Source organism: Cydia fagiglandana, chromosome 21, assembly GCF_963556715.1.
Source record: "Cydia fagiglandana chromosome 21, ilCydFagi1.1, whole genome shotgun sequence".
NCBI classification, from domain to species: domain Eukaryota; kingdom Metazoa; phylum Arthropoda; class Insecta; order Lepidoptera; family Tortricidae; genus Cydia; species Cydia fagiglandana.
Genome location: NC_085952.1, coordinates 9,152,326 through 9,166,872, shown reverse-complemented (window position 1 = coordinate 9,166,872; position 14,547 = coordinate 9,152,326). Strand labels below are relative to the sequence as shown.

Genomic DNA, 14,547 nt, shown 5'->3' with positions numbered 1-14,547 from the left:
GTGAACAAACAGTCATATTGAAATTGTCTCTGAATGATGAATTTACTAGTGATTGGCAAGATTCTTACTTACTCCTTTCCTTTAGTCAAACCATATCGAATGTAGCATCGAGTAAAGTATGGCACTATCCCTTTCGGCTATTTAGGGTTGTCGAAATTCAAGTCATTATCTTATCTGAGATCGTGCAAAAGGACGTTAAGTGCTACCCCTAATAATTTATGCTGCGCCGAACGGAGCCGAGTTTGCCCGAAGTCAGGAGTGTCTCCCCACTGATTTTGAGTGATTAAGTCCACAATTTACCGAATTATCATAGCTTTTTCTTAAAAACACATTTGGGCTTAGGACCAGTCATTGACCGGACTATGCTCGAAATGTAAGGATAATAAATTATAGCTTGTAGACGTCTAGAGTGATTTAGTACCACTCGGTGGTCTCAAGAGGCCCTCTGTGTGTAGAGTAAACCGTTCAAGAAAATCTGTTTGGAACCACAAATGCGTTTGCTTTAGGTTCCGTATCAAAAGGCTGCCTACGGAACCAAGCTTTCATTGCTATTAGCTGTCAGTGTGTTAGAGTTAAACCAAGAAAAGTCTGCAGCGATTTTGATAGCCGACGTATTAGCGCAAGTGTTATTTATACGTCATAATTTCATAGAAGTTTGACGTTTAAAATGACGAACTTCGTGGGCTTTCAACATTGCTGCAGACTTTTCTCGGTCTGACTTTATAGCTTATAGAAGTCTTATAGCTATTATGGTCACACACATTTTTACATTGCCAAGTTAAGGGAATCGCTAATTTTTACGCTGCACTATTACCGGCGGGACGGCGGGATGCATTTACTGAGTAACATGTGCATTTTTTTTTATATACACAGTACAGAGCTTAAATCTATACAGATACCTGCAAAACTGTATTTACAGTTTACCTGCAGGTAAGTGTCTACATACACATATAAAAAAATTCAAGTACGTATATTACTTAATATAAGCACTTAAGTGACACTTGCACTCGTGTAATTCACTTAAGTGTTTGCAGTAGGTACAATTTTAATGCGCGTTTGAATATTTTCTTATTTGGCTCATGCCGAATATTCCCGGGTAGACTATTTAGGAATACGTTCCTAAATACACTAGATAGCTGAAATAAATGTCATATACTAAGGAAAACTTACCAAGGCCTTCAGTGCCCCAGGCTGGAATCGAACCAGCGTCCTCTGCCATCGCGGCAGGTGCCTGTACCACTCGGCCACCGAGCCACAGCGGCATAGGTCGAATTTTTCCAAGTATATGCACTTCCTACTGAAGGCTTGTGGCGCCTCCTATATATATATATCGTCGTTGCGCTTTCCACAGCTGATATGTGTTCGATTTTTGATTGACAAATAGATACCTAGCAACTAAACATATAAGGTATTCATTTGATTAAAATCTCGCACATATCAGATTTGGTAAGCGCAACGACGATTATATAAATATATTTATATAGTAGTGTTTCTACTTGATAAAAACAAAAAAAAATATTTTTCTGAAAAATACTTTAATTTGTTCAAACACTTCTAGTAACTGTACAACTGTAAGAGAAAAGCTGTAACTCAACGTAAATAAATTGCAAGTGAACATAACTCCTACACTTTGACATCGTACTTTCTGACCCGCCGTTTGCAGTAAAGAGAATTTTAATCTTCTTATGGAGATCGTTCTACTGCTAATTAAAATAGTTTTTAATAAAATGGAGAAGAGAAATAAGCTTACTTAAAAAGTTAATTTAGCTCTTTGACATGGAGCATTTCTAAGTAACAGTCGCATTCCATACTTTCAGTCACTCTCACAGTTTAGACAATACTTTAATTCTCTTGCCTGACTTGACTGAGTAGGTAGATTGTATTACAAGGGAGCAAAATGACGTATTTACGGCGAGGCCGTACATTGAATTCTGAGCGCAGTGACGGTGCCAAATGTGAAAATAATAATGCTACCATGTGGCACAAAAAAAGGGAGACAGTTATGACACTATATCTAGTTTACGTATTTATTTTTTGTTTTCAATCTGTCATTAAATTTACCACTTTAGTAAAATGGTACCTAAACTCCCACGTTTGTCCTCTGGAATAAGTACTACCAATTAAGGTAACGTATGTTCCCAAAGAGTTCCTAAATACAATTTACCTCGAGCCTCAAATCCTGAAAACGTAAAGTTTATTTTTGCGAAGCCTCACTTTGTGTAAATCCATCAGCGACCAAATCTGCACATTAAATCTGGCCCCGATTTTCAGTAAATTCGTTAGCGACTCTCGCAAAATACTCTCGTTTCGTTTTGAACTGCAGATATTTTTTAATTGACTGTTTCGTGGATTTTAATTAGCTTACATAAATACGACAGTGGTAGTTATTATAAAACTGACAAACACATTTTATGAAAAGGTAGGTACATATCACACCTTTAGGTATGTAGCTTAAAAATTTAAATCTACAAGAACACGAGATTTATTATTTATTCCAAGTGTTTTATGGATGAAATGGCGACAGCTCTCTAGTACAACTTGCGATCCACGAAAGACTTGGGAAAATCTACAGGACGATCGTGAGAATGAAAATTGGCTGTATGAATTAACGAGTATGAGACCTGTTGTAATGTATGGATCAGAATACTGGGCCACAAAAGTGGCAGAAGAAAGAAGAGTGCACGCAGTGGAAATGAGAATGTTGAGATGGATGTGTGGAGTGACGAGAAAGGATCGGATTAAGAATAAGTATTATAAAAAAGAAGTTTCAAAGTAGCACCAGTAACGGAAAAGATGAGGAGTAGTAGGTTAGCGTGGTATGGGCATGTAATGAGGAGGGATGAATGCCATATAGGCAAAAGGGATGAATGTTGATGGACGGAGAGCGGATGCTAGACCCAAAAAATGGTGAATGGATTGTGTGAAAGAGGATATTAGAAAGAAAGGAGTGAGTGCCGAGGTGACACTGGCGACACAGGTGACGAAAATATGATAAAGATACTATATGAAACGGATATGTCAGTCTCAAAAGTGACGTTTTTGTTTGAAGAAACATCACGGTCTTCAAACAAAATCGTCACTTTTGACATTGACATACTGTCCGTTTCATATACTTAGTATATTTAGCAAATTTTGTACGTGTCTTAAAATTTGAATCAGGCGTGTTTGTGCGTATCTTAAAATAAGAAATAACAGAATCTGAACCCAATACACCGGTAGCTTTTATACCCAAGAAACAAAACGTAAGTATATAGCTACGATAGCGAGTTTACTACCGCAATGCAATACTTTTTAGGGTTCTCCTCTCCCCTACCCTACCCTAAGGGTAACAACTAGACTCTATTACTAAGACTCCGCTGTCCGTCTGTCTGTCACCAGGCTGAATCTCATGAACCACGATAGCTAAATATAGATGATGTATTTCAGTTGCCGCTATATTATTATGATTCTTCATATTGTGTTTTTTGAAAAACAAATTATAGCCAGCAAATTATAGCTAGAATGTAGTATGATACTCTAGTGTCCCATCCCCTCCCCCTGACGCACGTTGACAGTTTTTTTTTATATTTGACCGAAAAACTTGACCGAATCAACAACAACAAATACTAAAAGCAGAATATAATAAATATTTAAGTGGGGCTCCCATACAAGAAACGTGATTTTATTGCCGTTTTTTTGCGTAATGGTACGGAACCCTTCGTGCGCGAAATCGACTCGTACTTGGCCGGTTATTTATAATCTGATTTATAGTTTTCTCAGCATTTACGACTATGTAGTACCTACATCGCACGGCGAAAGTCATTATGCTGCCGTTCAGCAAAACACTTTTATTTCTTTACATTTGTATAACCATCAAACCAATGACGGTGACATCTAATATAACGAAGTTCTTACTAAAGTGGACGAATACTAAAGAGTATATACACAATAAAGTAATTAATACAAGACGTGTAGACGGACATACGATGTTTACTGAAACTAATTGTCCAGTTAAAAATTGCTACATTACAGATGATAAAGATTTTTTTGGCAAAGGAAATGTAGATAGATTCGACGCTATACTATTCAACGGACGTAATATTGAGATGTTCAAAGATGATCTCCCTGAAAGAGAACCAAATTCAGCTGTGACCAAAAAGCCAAAATACATTTTCGTATTCGCCGAACCTTTTTGTAACAAAACAGTAAAAGATTGCAAGAAGACAGTACCAGTTTGCAGTGACGTATTTGATGGCTTCTTTCATTTGACAGCGACTTTTAAGGATAATTCAGATATAGTGTTTTCTACATACGAGAACAGTCTTCGGCAAAGAATGTTCATGGCATGCAAACCTCATATTGGACGAGAACAGTTACCGGATTTAAGTAAAAAGAAAAAAGCTGCTGTTTGGTTTGTATCAAATTGCACTGACAAGGAGGATCAATTTAAATACGTCATAAATTTGAAAGAATCTCTTTCGGTGTATGGTCATACCTTAGATATTTATGGTTGCGGAGATAACTCTAATTCGCCAAAAGAAAACAGGACGGATAACGATTTGTTGAGAGATGAATACTTTTTCTATTTAGATTTTGAACCGTTTGATAATGTACTAAATCAATGCCCACTCGCACAGAACAGCGTTCCTATTGTGTATGGTCTTGAAAATTATTCCAGGTTAGTAAAAAAATAAAGATCATTAAATTAAAGAAGATTAAATTTGATTCAAGATCAGTGTGAGTAAGACGGTGTTCGTATTCATAAACTTTCAGGACTTCGCTATGAAGACGAACCTCTACACATACTTATAATGCGTTTTTTTTTTAGATTCATGCCTCTGGGAACCTACTTCAACGCTGAAAAATACATGCCCGAAAGTCTTGCCACCTTAATAGCGTACTATGTTAACAACCCCGAAAAATATCTTGATTTCTATAACAACAGAGATTACGAGGCCCTGTACATACCACCTAACGCGCATGCGTACTATTGCCAGCTTTGTGCTGCCATCAATAACGAGCGGATCATGGCGAAGGAAGATACGATTAGATTGTTTAGGTGGTGGTGGAATCCTGATTATAAAGAATTGTGTAAGGCTCGCAACCCGAGTGTTGGACACTAACTGTGAGGGGGCAGCTGGTGGAGCCTCACCGGGATGATGGGAATGAAAGGCAGAATCCAGGACGACGATGGTATTTATTTATTTAAATAAAAAGGCACCTGTAACAATACAGGTTACGTGTTAACAGATATGTATAAAAAAACTTTCGTAATTTACTTATATAGAAGGTTAGAAGTTACTATAACTTACAATAATTATGTGCCTTGATGATGATGTAGATATCTGGAAGGTGTGTAGGGCCACTAGACGAGCACTATAGTACCGTACAGCACTTATGTATTACGTTTCACTTAATAACATAATACTAGATAGGCTTTAGGCCGTATTAAGAAACTGAAGTAGGTACAGTCTGTTAGAGTAAATTATAATGTTTATCGATAGAATGATTGGATCGAACTGAAAATAAAATTATTGAATGAAATTTGGAGTAGGATTTAAATTTGAAAAGGGAATTTAGAATTTGTATGGTGCCAGAAATGGTATGAAGATTGATAGTGTAACGTTTCGTTACACGCAACGTTACACTAACCACACGTCGCTCCACTCGCTCTCAGCGACCTCTACTTCTTCTTTTATAATAAAATAGGGATGACAGTTAGCCCCTATTTTCACCACGGTGACAGGTGCGACTTTTAACTAACCGTGTAAAATAAAACTGTACAGCCATTTTTATAATAATAACAGAAACAGATACTCCTCGCATTACACAGGTCGGGTTAGACTTAAGATTAAAATGGAAATCGCCGACATTTTATATCAAAATAATTCTTCAGTCCGGATGTAAAATATAGGTAGTTTAAGAATTTTCCGTAAAACAGGCCAGCAAAAAAATTGCTGGATATATGGCTAATTATCTACTCAGTAGCGATAGCGGTATAATAGTCGCATTTTATCACCTGTCATGCCATGTATCACTTTCGCACTTACATATTTGTTAGAACGTGACAGACATGGTGACAAATGATAAAGAGCCGACCATATTAACCCTACAGGCTAGTCAAGCTTTTTATTTGTTTTTCTTATGAAATTGTATATTAGTATATTTCGCGTCTATCGTCATCTATCCTAACGAGGTAAAAATTATATTCAAATACTTAAGTTAAATATATAATATGTATAAAAGCAGAAGTCCTGACTGGCTTGAAATCAACATAGAAGCAAAACTGCTGGCTCGTTCTTTACAGTAGCCTATTTGTACAACGAAACCTTTCAGTAAGAAGAGAAGAGAATTCACCTTTTATGAAGTTAAAAAGGGTTTGAAAGCTTATAAGAATTTCTTTCGCATAAACATGAAATACAATCCCAAAACCCTGATATCCCTCAAATCAACCAGTTATTCCATTGCCCGCCATGTTTCCATTCACCAACAAAGGTGCGTTAAAGAAAAACGTTTTCCAGAGCAAGAAAATAGCAGAGCGGAAAATAAGTTCAAAGCCGGTGTTGGGTGAGAAAATCCGTTGGAATGGAAGAATTTTCCGCGCGAGCGCACTGTACCCCGTCCATTCAGCGGGTCATTCATATTCGCCGTTTGAACATTTCGGGGTGCTGCGTAGTTAGTTGTACATTTTTAGTTCCACTGTCGGGACTCCTGTCCATATTGCGCAAAAATACTTGATAAAGTTATGTTAGAGTTAGATCAAGAAAAGTCTGCAGAGATTTTGACAGCACACGCAGTGCCAGTGTTATTTATACGTCATAATTTGATAGAAGTTTGACGTTTAGAATAACACCCGCACTGCGTATGCTGTCAAAATCTCTGCAGACTTTCCATGGCCTAACTCTAAAAAGGTTTAATTGACAACGCAACTGCAGCAAGTGACATAAAGCAAGTCAAATTAAATTTTAATGTATGGGGAAGACAAACAATTTATAGCCAGCACCGTTTCTCTATATATGGGCCGGACACCATCATGAATACTGATATTGATTCCTTTGAAGGAATGACGTTTATTAGTAATAGTGTAGGGATTGTCATGAAGGAATGACGGCAAGTAATGAAGTTTATTTAAATATCTTCCTACAGTATCGGAGTTACTTATGTCAAAGTAATGATACTACAAATGACATTACTACTAACAGTGAATTGATCAGAATGATAGACTCAGAAATGACGGAAGATAATGAAGTTATTAAAATATATTGATATTTTTGAAGTAATATCAAATGTACGGCCCGATTCACACTTTAGGATACGACCAAAATTTGCTACAGATACAATAATTATAAATACGGATATGTCAGCGTCTCATTTTTCAAACAAAAACGTCACCTTTGACAATGACATATCCGATCCATATCATGTCTTTAGCAAATTTTTGACGTGTCTTAAAGTTTGAATCAGGCACAGGTGCAACTGTCAAGAATCTGAACCCAATACCGCTATCTTTAATACCTAAGAAACAATAACTTATAGAGCTACGATAGCGAGTTTACTACCGCAATGCAATTTTAGAGTTCTGTTAGAGTTCTGTACCCAAAGGGTAAAAACTAGACCCTATAACTAAGACTCCGCTGTCCGTTTGTTTGTTTGTTGTCTGTCTGTCACCAGGCTGTATTTCATGAATCGCGATAGCTAAGCAGTTGAAATTTTCACAGATGATGTATTTCTGTTGCCGCTATAATAAGTCAAATTGTGTTTTTTGAAAAACAAATTATAGCCAGCATTCAATGAATGTAGTATGATACCTTTGGTTATGGTGCTTTATGCACACTAGTGTCCCATTCCCTCCCCTTGACGCAACTCCCCTTTTAGCATGAAATATGTCACGGTTCACAGTTTTTTTAACTTGTCCGAATCAATAACAACAAATACTAAAAGCAGAAGATAATAAATATTTAAGTGGGGCTCCCATCCAAGAAACATGATTTTTTTGCCGTTTTTTTGCGTAATGGTAAGATAGCCTTCGTGCGCGAGTCCGACTCGTACTTGGCCGGTTATTTATAATCTGATTTATAGTTTTCTCAGCATTTACGACTATGTAGTACCTACCTATATAGCACGGTGAAAGACATTATGCTGCCGTTCAGCAAAACACTTTTATTTCTTTACATTTGGATAACCATCAAACCATTGACGATGACAGCTAATATAACGAAGTTCTTACTAATATGGACGAATACTAAAGAATATACACACAATAGAGTAATTAATACAAGACGTGTAGACGGACAACCCATGTTAACTGAATTTAACATGTTTATTGAAAGTAATTGTACGTTTCAAAATTGCTACCTCACAGATGATAAAGATTTCTTTGGCAAAGGAAATGTAAGTAGATTCGACGCTATACTATTCAACGGACATAACATTGATATGTTCAAAGATGATCTCCCTGAAATAGATCCAAATCAGTCATTGACCAATCAGCCAAAATACATTTTCGTATTCGCCGAACCTTTTTGTAACCTCACAGTAAAGGATTGCAAGGAGATAAAACCAGTTTGCAGTGATGTATTTGATGGCTTCTTTCATTTGACAGCAACTTTTAAGGATACTTCAGATATAGAGATCTCTTCGGAAGCGAACAGTCTTCGGCAAAAAATGTTTACGGCTTGCAAACATCGTATTGGACGCGAACAGTTACCGGATTTAAGTAAAAAGAATAAAGCTGTTGTTTGGTTTGTATCAAACTGCACCGACAGGGAGAAACAATTTGAATACGTCACAGAATTGAAAAAATCTCTTGCAACGTACGGTCAAACTTTAGATATTTATGGTTGCGGAGAGAACTCCAATTCGCCAAAAGAAAAAAGGAAGGAAAATGATTTGTTGAGAGATGAATACTTTTTCTATTTAGATTTTGAACCGTTTGATAATGTACTTAATCAATGCCCACTAGCACAGAACAGCGTTCCGATTGTGGACGGTCTTGAAAATTATTTCAGGTTAGTAACTTTAATTTAAGATCATCAAATTAAATAATTGTATTCCATATATTATTTTAATAACCGCATTATTGTGATAAATTGCTCATTTGCTATCTATTTTACTGGATTTTGTACAATTCAACATGTGTCGTCATCCCTATTACAACTTAAAAGGTTTAAAGTCATTTATTTAAATTCACCCATTTATTAACCCATATTAACTCTCTTGTATAGACGGGTCTACAGCGAATTTATTTTAATATTTTTATTGAACCCGTTTGTAAAACGGATAATGGCTCCTCTACACGATGGGCCAACGCCGGCCACTCCAAGGGACGCATTTATGCGTTAGAGGGAGCAAGTGATATTGCTATCTCATTCTACCGCATGGCTGCGTCCCTTGGAGTGGCCGGCGTTGGCCCATCGTGTAGAGGAGCCCTAATAGACGGCGTCGAGTTCGCTGAGGCATATTTTAACTTCGTTATGAATACTAACTTCTAGATACATACTACTTAAAATGCGTTTTTTTTAGAATTTTGCCGCTGGGAACCTACCTCAACGCTCGAAAATATAAGCCCGAAAGTCTTGCCGCCTTAATAGCATACCATGTTAACAACCCCGATCAATATAGAGATTTCTATAACAACAGAGATTACGAAGCCCTGTACATCCCACCAAACGCGCGTGCGTACCATTGTCAGCTTTGTGCAGCCATGAATAACAAGGAGCTTATGGCAAGGGAAGACAGGCATAAATCATTTCGGTTGTGGTGGAATTCAGAGTATGACGAATTGTGTGAGGCTCGCCACTCACCTCCAAGAGAACCATCTAACGAAACTTTATCCAATACTACCATGTCTACTTTTGATACCGAAACCTTACCCTTACCCTTACCCACTGAAATATAAATAAATTTAAACGTAAAGGCATAGTGACGTCACGTAATCTACGAAATAATTGACATCGAGACCGTCTAGTTGCACTGATGGAAGCGCTGATGGCCTAGCGGTGAGAGCGTGCGACTTGCAATCTGGATGGAGGTCGCGGGTTCAAACCCCGGCTCGTACCAATGAGTTTTTCGGAACTGATGTACGAAATATCATTTGATATTTACCAGTCGCTTTTCGGTGAAGGAAAACATCGTGAGGAAACCGGACTAATCCCAATAAGGCCTAGTTTACCCTCTGTGTTGAAAGGTCAGATGGCAGTTGCTTTCGTAAAAACTAGTGCCTACGTCAAATCATGGGATTAGTTGTCCAGCGGACTCCAGGCTCTCATGAGCCGTGGCGAAATGCCGGGATAACGCGAGGAAGAAGACCGTCTAGTTGCACCGCTTCACAAGCTCATGGCTCCTCTAAACGATGGGTCAGCGCCGGCCACTCCAAGGGACGCAGCCATGCGGTAGAATGAGAGAGCAATATCACTTGCTCCCTCTAACGCTTAAATGCGTCCCTTGGAGTGGCCGGCGTTGGCCCATCGTGTAGAGGAGCCATCACACGGTCCGACGAGTTGGTTTACGTCACAGGCCCTGCGATATACAACCGCCTCCCAAATAGCATAAGGGTAAACTTCCATTACCAACGACAGCTGCACTACTGTCAATTGTACTATGGAAATTGACAATGACAGCGACGCGTTCAGTACCGGTAGTGCAGTTGCGGTTAGAAATGGAATGTTACAGTCGCCATCAGATATATCGGAGCGGCCAAGGTGTTCACAATATCTGAACACGCACTCTAACACCCTACTGACAATAGAGGCGTGCTCAGATATTTGTGAACACCTTGGCCGCTCCGATATATCTGATGGCGACCGTACCAGAGATGCCCCGTCCCACAAATCCTTTAAAACGAGTTTAGAGTCGTGGCTGCTCTCAAAATGCTTTTATACTTTTAACGAAATAATGGAATTAACAATGACAATGTAATATAATATAATTGTATATCTTGATTTAATATTCTCCTGTTATGAATCAATGATATTACAATACAATACAATACTCTTTATTGCACACCTCACATACACTACTACACTATTACTATACTATGTTGTGTATATTTCTGTCTAAATATTCTGTAATGTATATTTTTGTATTTTGTATGTTGTACAAAATTGTATCCGACGTGTTCCTGTATTGTATCAATAAAGATCGGGGGGCACGGCAGTGCCCCCGCCAAGTCGAGCGCGAAGCAAACACTGCCGTACCATATATTTTTTACTGGAACCATTTCGCCGCATTTTCAGGCCCCTATTTGAGAACCTCTGGATAAGACCAGAACGAAGAAATTTTGGTCATCCAGTAAGCTATAATCACATACTTAAAATCCAAAATTTCAAGTCTGTAGGTCATTTAGTTCCGAAGTTAAGCGAAAGCAAAGTTTCGCATTTATGAAACTCACTCATGATCATCAGAATAGAACTAGTACTTCCCATAAACTCAGAGAGCTGAAATTTGGTACAGAGTTAGGGTTTAATGGCCACATAAAGGGAAAACCTAAAAATATTGCAATATCAGTCACGTTTTAAAGATCTAAGAACTGCATAAGTAAGTTTGTAATCCCATATAAATATATGATATTACAAAGTTACTGTTGCAGTTCCTACAAATAGTAGGTAAAGTAAAGGTACTCTACGGTGTACGATGTGAGTATGAATGAAGATATGTTTAGTTATGATATGTGTATACATAGTATGGGTATGAGTACCCGAAAAGAAGGACTGCCTACAAAAAGAGATGAGATCCCATCAAAAACATTACATGTAAAAAGGTGCAAGTCTCGCAACGCTTTTACTACAAAAAAGTTTTGAGATGAAATGTGAAACCAAGTCGGTTATTTTAATCAGTGCCAGGGGGTGTTAAAACCGTATCAATAAGATATCTTTAATTTGTAATACGTATAATGACTTGGCCATCGCACGGCTGCATAATGACAAAAGGATCATCGTCACCTATTAAAAATAATTCTAATTGAACACAACGCTAGCGCTAATTGCAGTTTGAGCATTACACATATTTACGAGTACGGTACGAGTAAAGCATTATGTGCGATTGCCAAGTCATTATATGATGATTAGTGACGGATTACTGATTATTATTTAATTATTAGATTTAATGAATGGGCAATACGAAAAACTGTTGCTACTGTACAAGAATCAGAACCGGAAAAAAAGAAAAGAAAGATTTGTAATAATAAAAAAAACTACTCCTAAAAAGAAAAAAAATGTGTTAAATAAGAAAATCTAATAAAATAAATCAATATGCCCACGCTTCTACAAAAAGAAGTGAAATCCCACCAAAAACATTCTGTAAAAAACTAGCCAAGTCTCGATGGAGCTGCTTGTTTATCTCTAAAAAGTAATGAAATCTAGACAAAGTCGTGCCAAGTCTAAGGTTCCTTACTGCGATTTCTTTATTATTATAGTTAATGTTGTGTGACTTGGCCGTTGAAGGGTACACAAGGGTACAAAACCAGGTGCTCCATGACACCATTGCACCAATCTGCCTTTGCACCAAAAAGAAGTGTTTGTTTCAGGCTCGCCCATACATAAGTATTATTGAAATACGCAGCTTTATCAAGCCTACAATTGACTGGTTATTGAATCAACGTTTTCCAAGTGGCAATTTTCCATCGTCAATGGGTAGCGGTTCTGGCGACAGATTGGTGCAATGGTGTCACGGAGCACCTGGTTTTGTACCCTTGTGTACCCTTCAACGACCAAGTCACACAACATTAACTATAATAATAAAGAAATCGCAGTAAGGAACCTTAGACTTGGCACGACTTTGTCTAGATTTCATTACTTTTTAGAGATAAACAAGCAGCTCCATCGAGACTTGGCTAGTTTTTTACAGAATGTTTTTGGTGGGATTGTCTTATCTTATCTTATATTATACTATCTATCTTATCTTATCTGATCTTATCATATCAGCAGTGGCGGCTGCCAGTAGGCTATGCAGATTTTGCCGCCCCTATCCACCTCGCTTCATCATCATCATCATCATCATATCAGCCAGAGAACGTCCGCTGCTGGACATAGGCCTCCCCCAAGCCACAATGACCGGTCTTGCGCCACTCACATCTAGCGGACTTCCGCATCCTTTACCGCAGGCCCCTGTTTCACCAACGTGACAGGTGCGACAATTGTAAAACATCACTGTTGCTGACGTCACACGCATTCATGGGCTATGGTTACCGCTTACCATCGAGCGGGCCGTATTCCTGTTTGCCACCATCATTGTATTATTAAAAAAACTTTATTATATCAAAAAAAACAGATATTTCTCTTGCTAAGTTTATGACAATTGTCACAAGAAACACTACAATTGTCACGAAATTCCGACATATCTAGACACGCGGCAGCGTGTCAAGCCAAGTTCAAGCAAAGGAACTGGCTAGCCAGCGCCAAGTGTAATATTACACGAACCACTTGGTGCCACTTTTGACCCTTCTATAACTCAAAACATCTTTAACGTACACACATAAAACTACGTGTGTTTAATTATATCCATAAGGACATCTAGAAGCCCAAATTTCATGAAGCTAGCTCAAACGGTTATAAAGATAATATGAAGGTCAAAAAGTAATAAATTTTAAGACTGACTGACAGACTTATAGTACCTAAACCTAACCTACTTCCAGATGACCTAGAAGGATGAAATTTGGAATCCAGCTCAGTTATTGTGTGAAAGCGTAGGAAAAAATCTAAAAATAAAAAAAAGTTATAAAATAGGGGGGGTCCCCATACAAAAAAAACATTTTTTATTGTGACTGACATATAAGTACCTAAACCTAACCTACTTCCAGATGACCTAGAAGGATGAAATTTGGAATCCAGCTCAGTTATTGTGTGAAAGCGTAGGAAAAAATCTAAAATTAAAAAAAGTAAAAAAATAGGGGGGGGTCCCCATACAAAAAACCTGTAATACGCGCTAAACAACCGGCCAACGGTGTGTCGTTGGCGGTGCGCGGCACCACATAATTAATACAAAGAATAGAAGTAAAAAACATGCAGCGGAAACACAAGAAAAAACATTAAATCTCAATACCTGCCTAGTTTTCTTTACAAAAAGTATTGATATCCCATCAAAAACATAAATGTAAAAAAGGAGAGCCAAGTTCAATACAAAAATTATGCTTGGCTGTGGGGTTCGCCGCAAAAAGAATGGAGATCTAAATGAGTGCCAAGTTCTATGCAAAATCCAAATATGTATTTATAGGAACAAAATAACATTATAAACAAGTATTAAACTCTATTTCTTTGCTTTATTGGATACCTATAACAATTGCTGTTATTTAAAAAAAAATGTGAGATCTTAAAGTAGGTTAGATTTGGCTTGGCCAGTTTTTATCAGAATTACAAAATATATATGTTGAATAACTTTATAAAATGACTGATGTAATGAAAACTGGCCAAGTCAAATCTAACCTGCTTTAAGATCTCACTTTTTTTTTTAAATAATAGCAATTGTTATAGGTATCCAATAAAGCAAAGAAGTAGAGTTTAATACTTGTTTATAATGTTATTTTGTTCCTATAAATACATATTTGGATTTTGCATAGAACTTGGCACTCATTTA

General features: G+C 37.6%; 2 protein-coding genes across 2 annotated transcripts in view; one reads left to right on the top strand and one right to left on the bottom strand.

Annotated features, from left to right (window-relative positions):
• The window catches only part of LOC134675189 (dopamine receptor 1), a 195,026-nt gene that overhangs the window by 66,359 nt on the left and 114,120 nt on the right, over positions 1-14,547 (bottom strand). The window lies entirely within an intron of this gene.
• Positions 8,083-9,877, top strand: LOC134675329 (alpha-(1,3)-fucosyltransferase C-like). Its single transcript, XM_063533535.1, has 2 exons — positions 8,083-8,987; positions 9,502-9,877. Exons 1-2 carry the CDS (start codon positions 8,116-8,118, stop codon positions 9,875-9,877), a joined length of 1,248 nt encoding a protein of 415 aa, XP_063389605.1. The 5' UTR covers positions 8,083-8,115.

Bases quoted from the DNA above. Each gene is read 5' to 3' on its own strand.
- LOC134675329 (XM_063533535.1), top strand. From the start codon at position 8,116: ATGCTGCCGTTCAGCAAAACACTTTTATTTCTTTACATTTGGATAACC. The intron at 8,988-9,501 runs GTTAGTAACTTT...CGTTTTTTTTAG, and splicing joins GGTCTTGAAAATTATTTCAG to AATTTTGCCGCTGGGAACCT.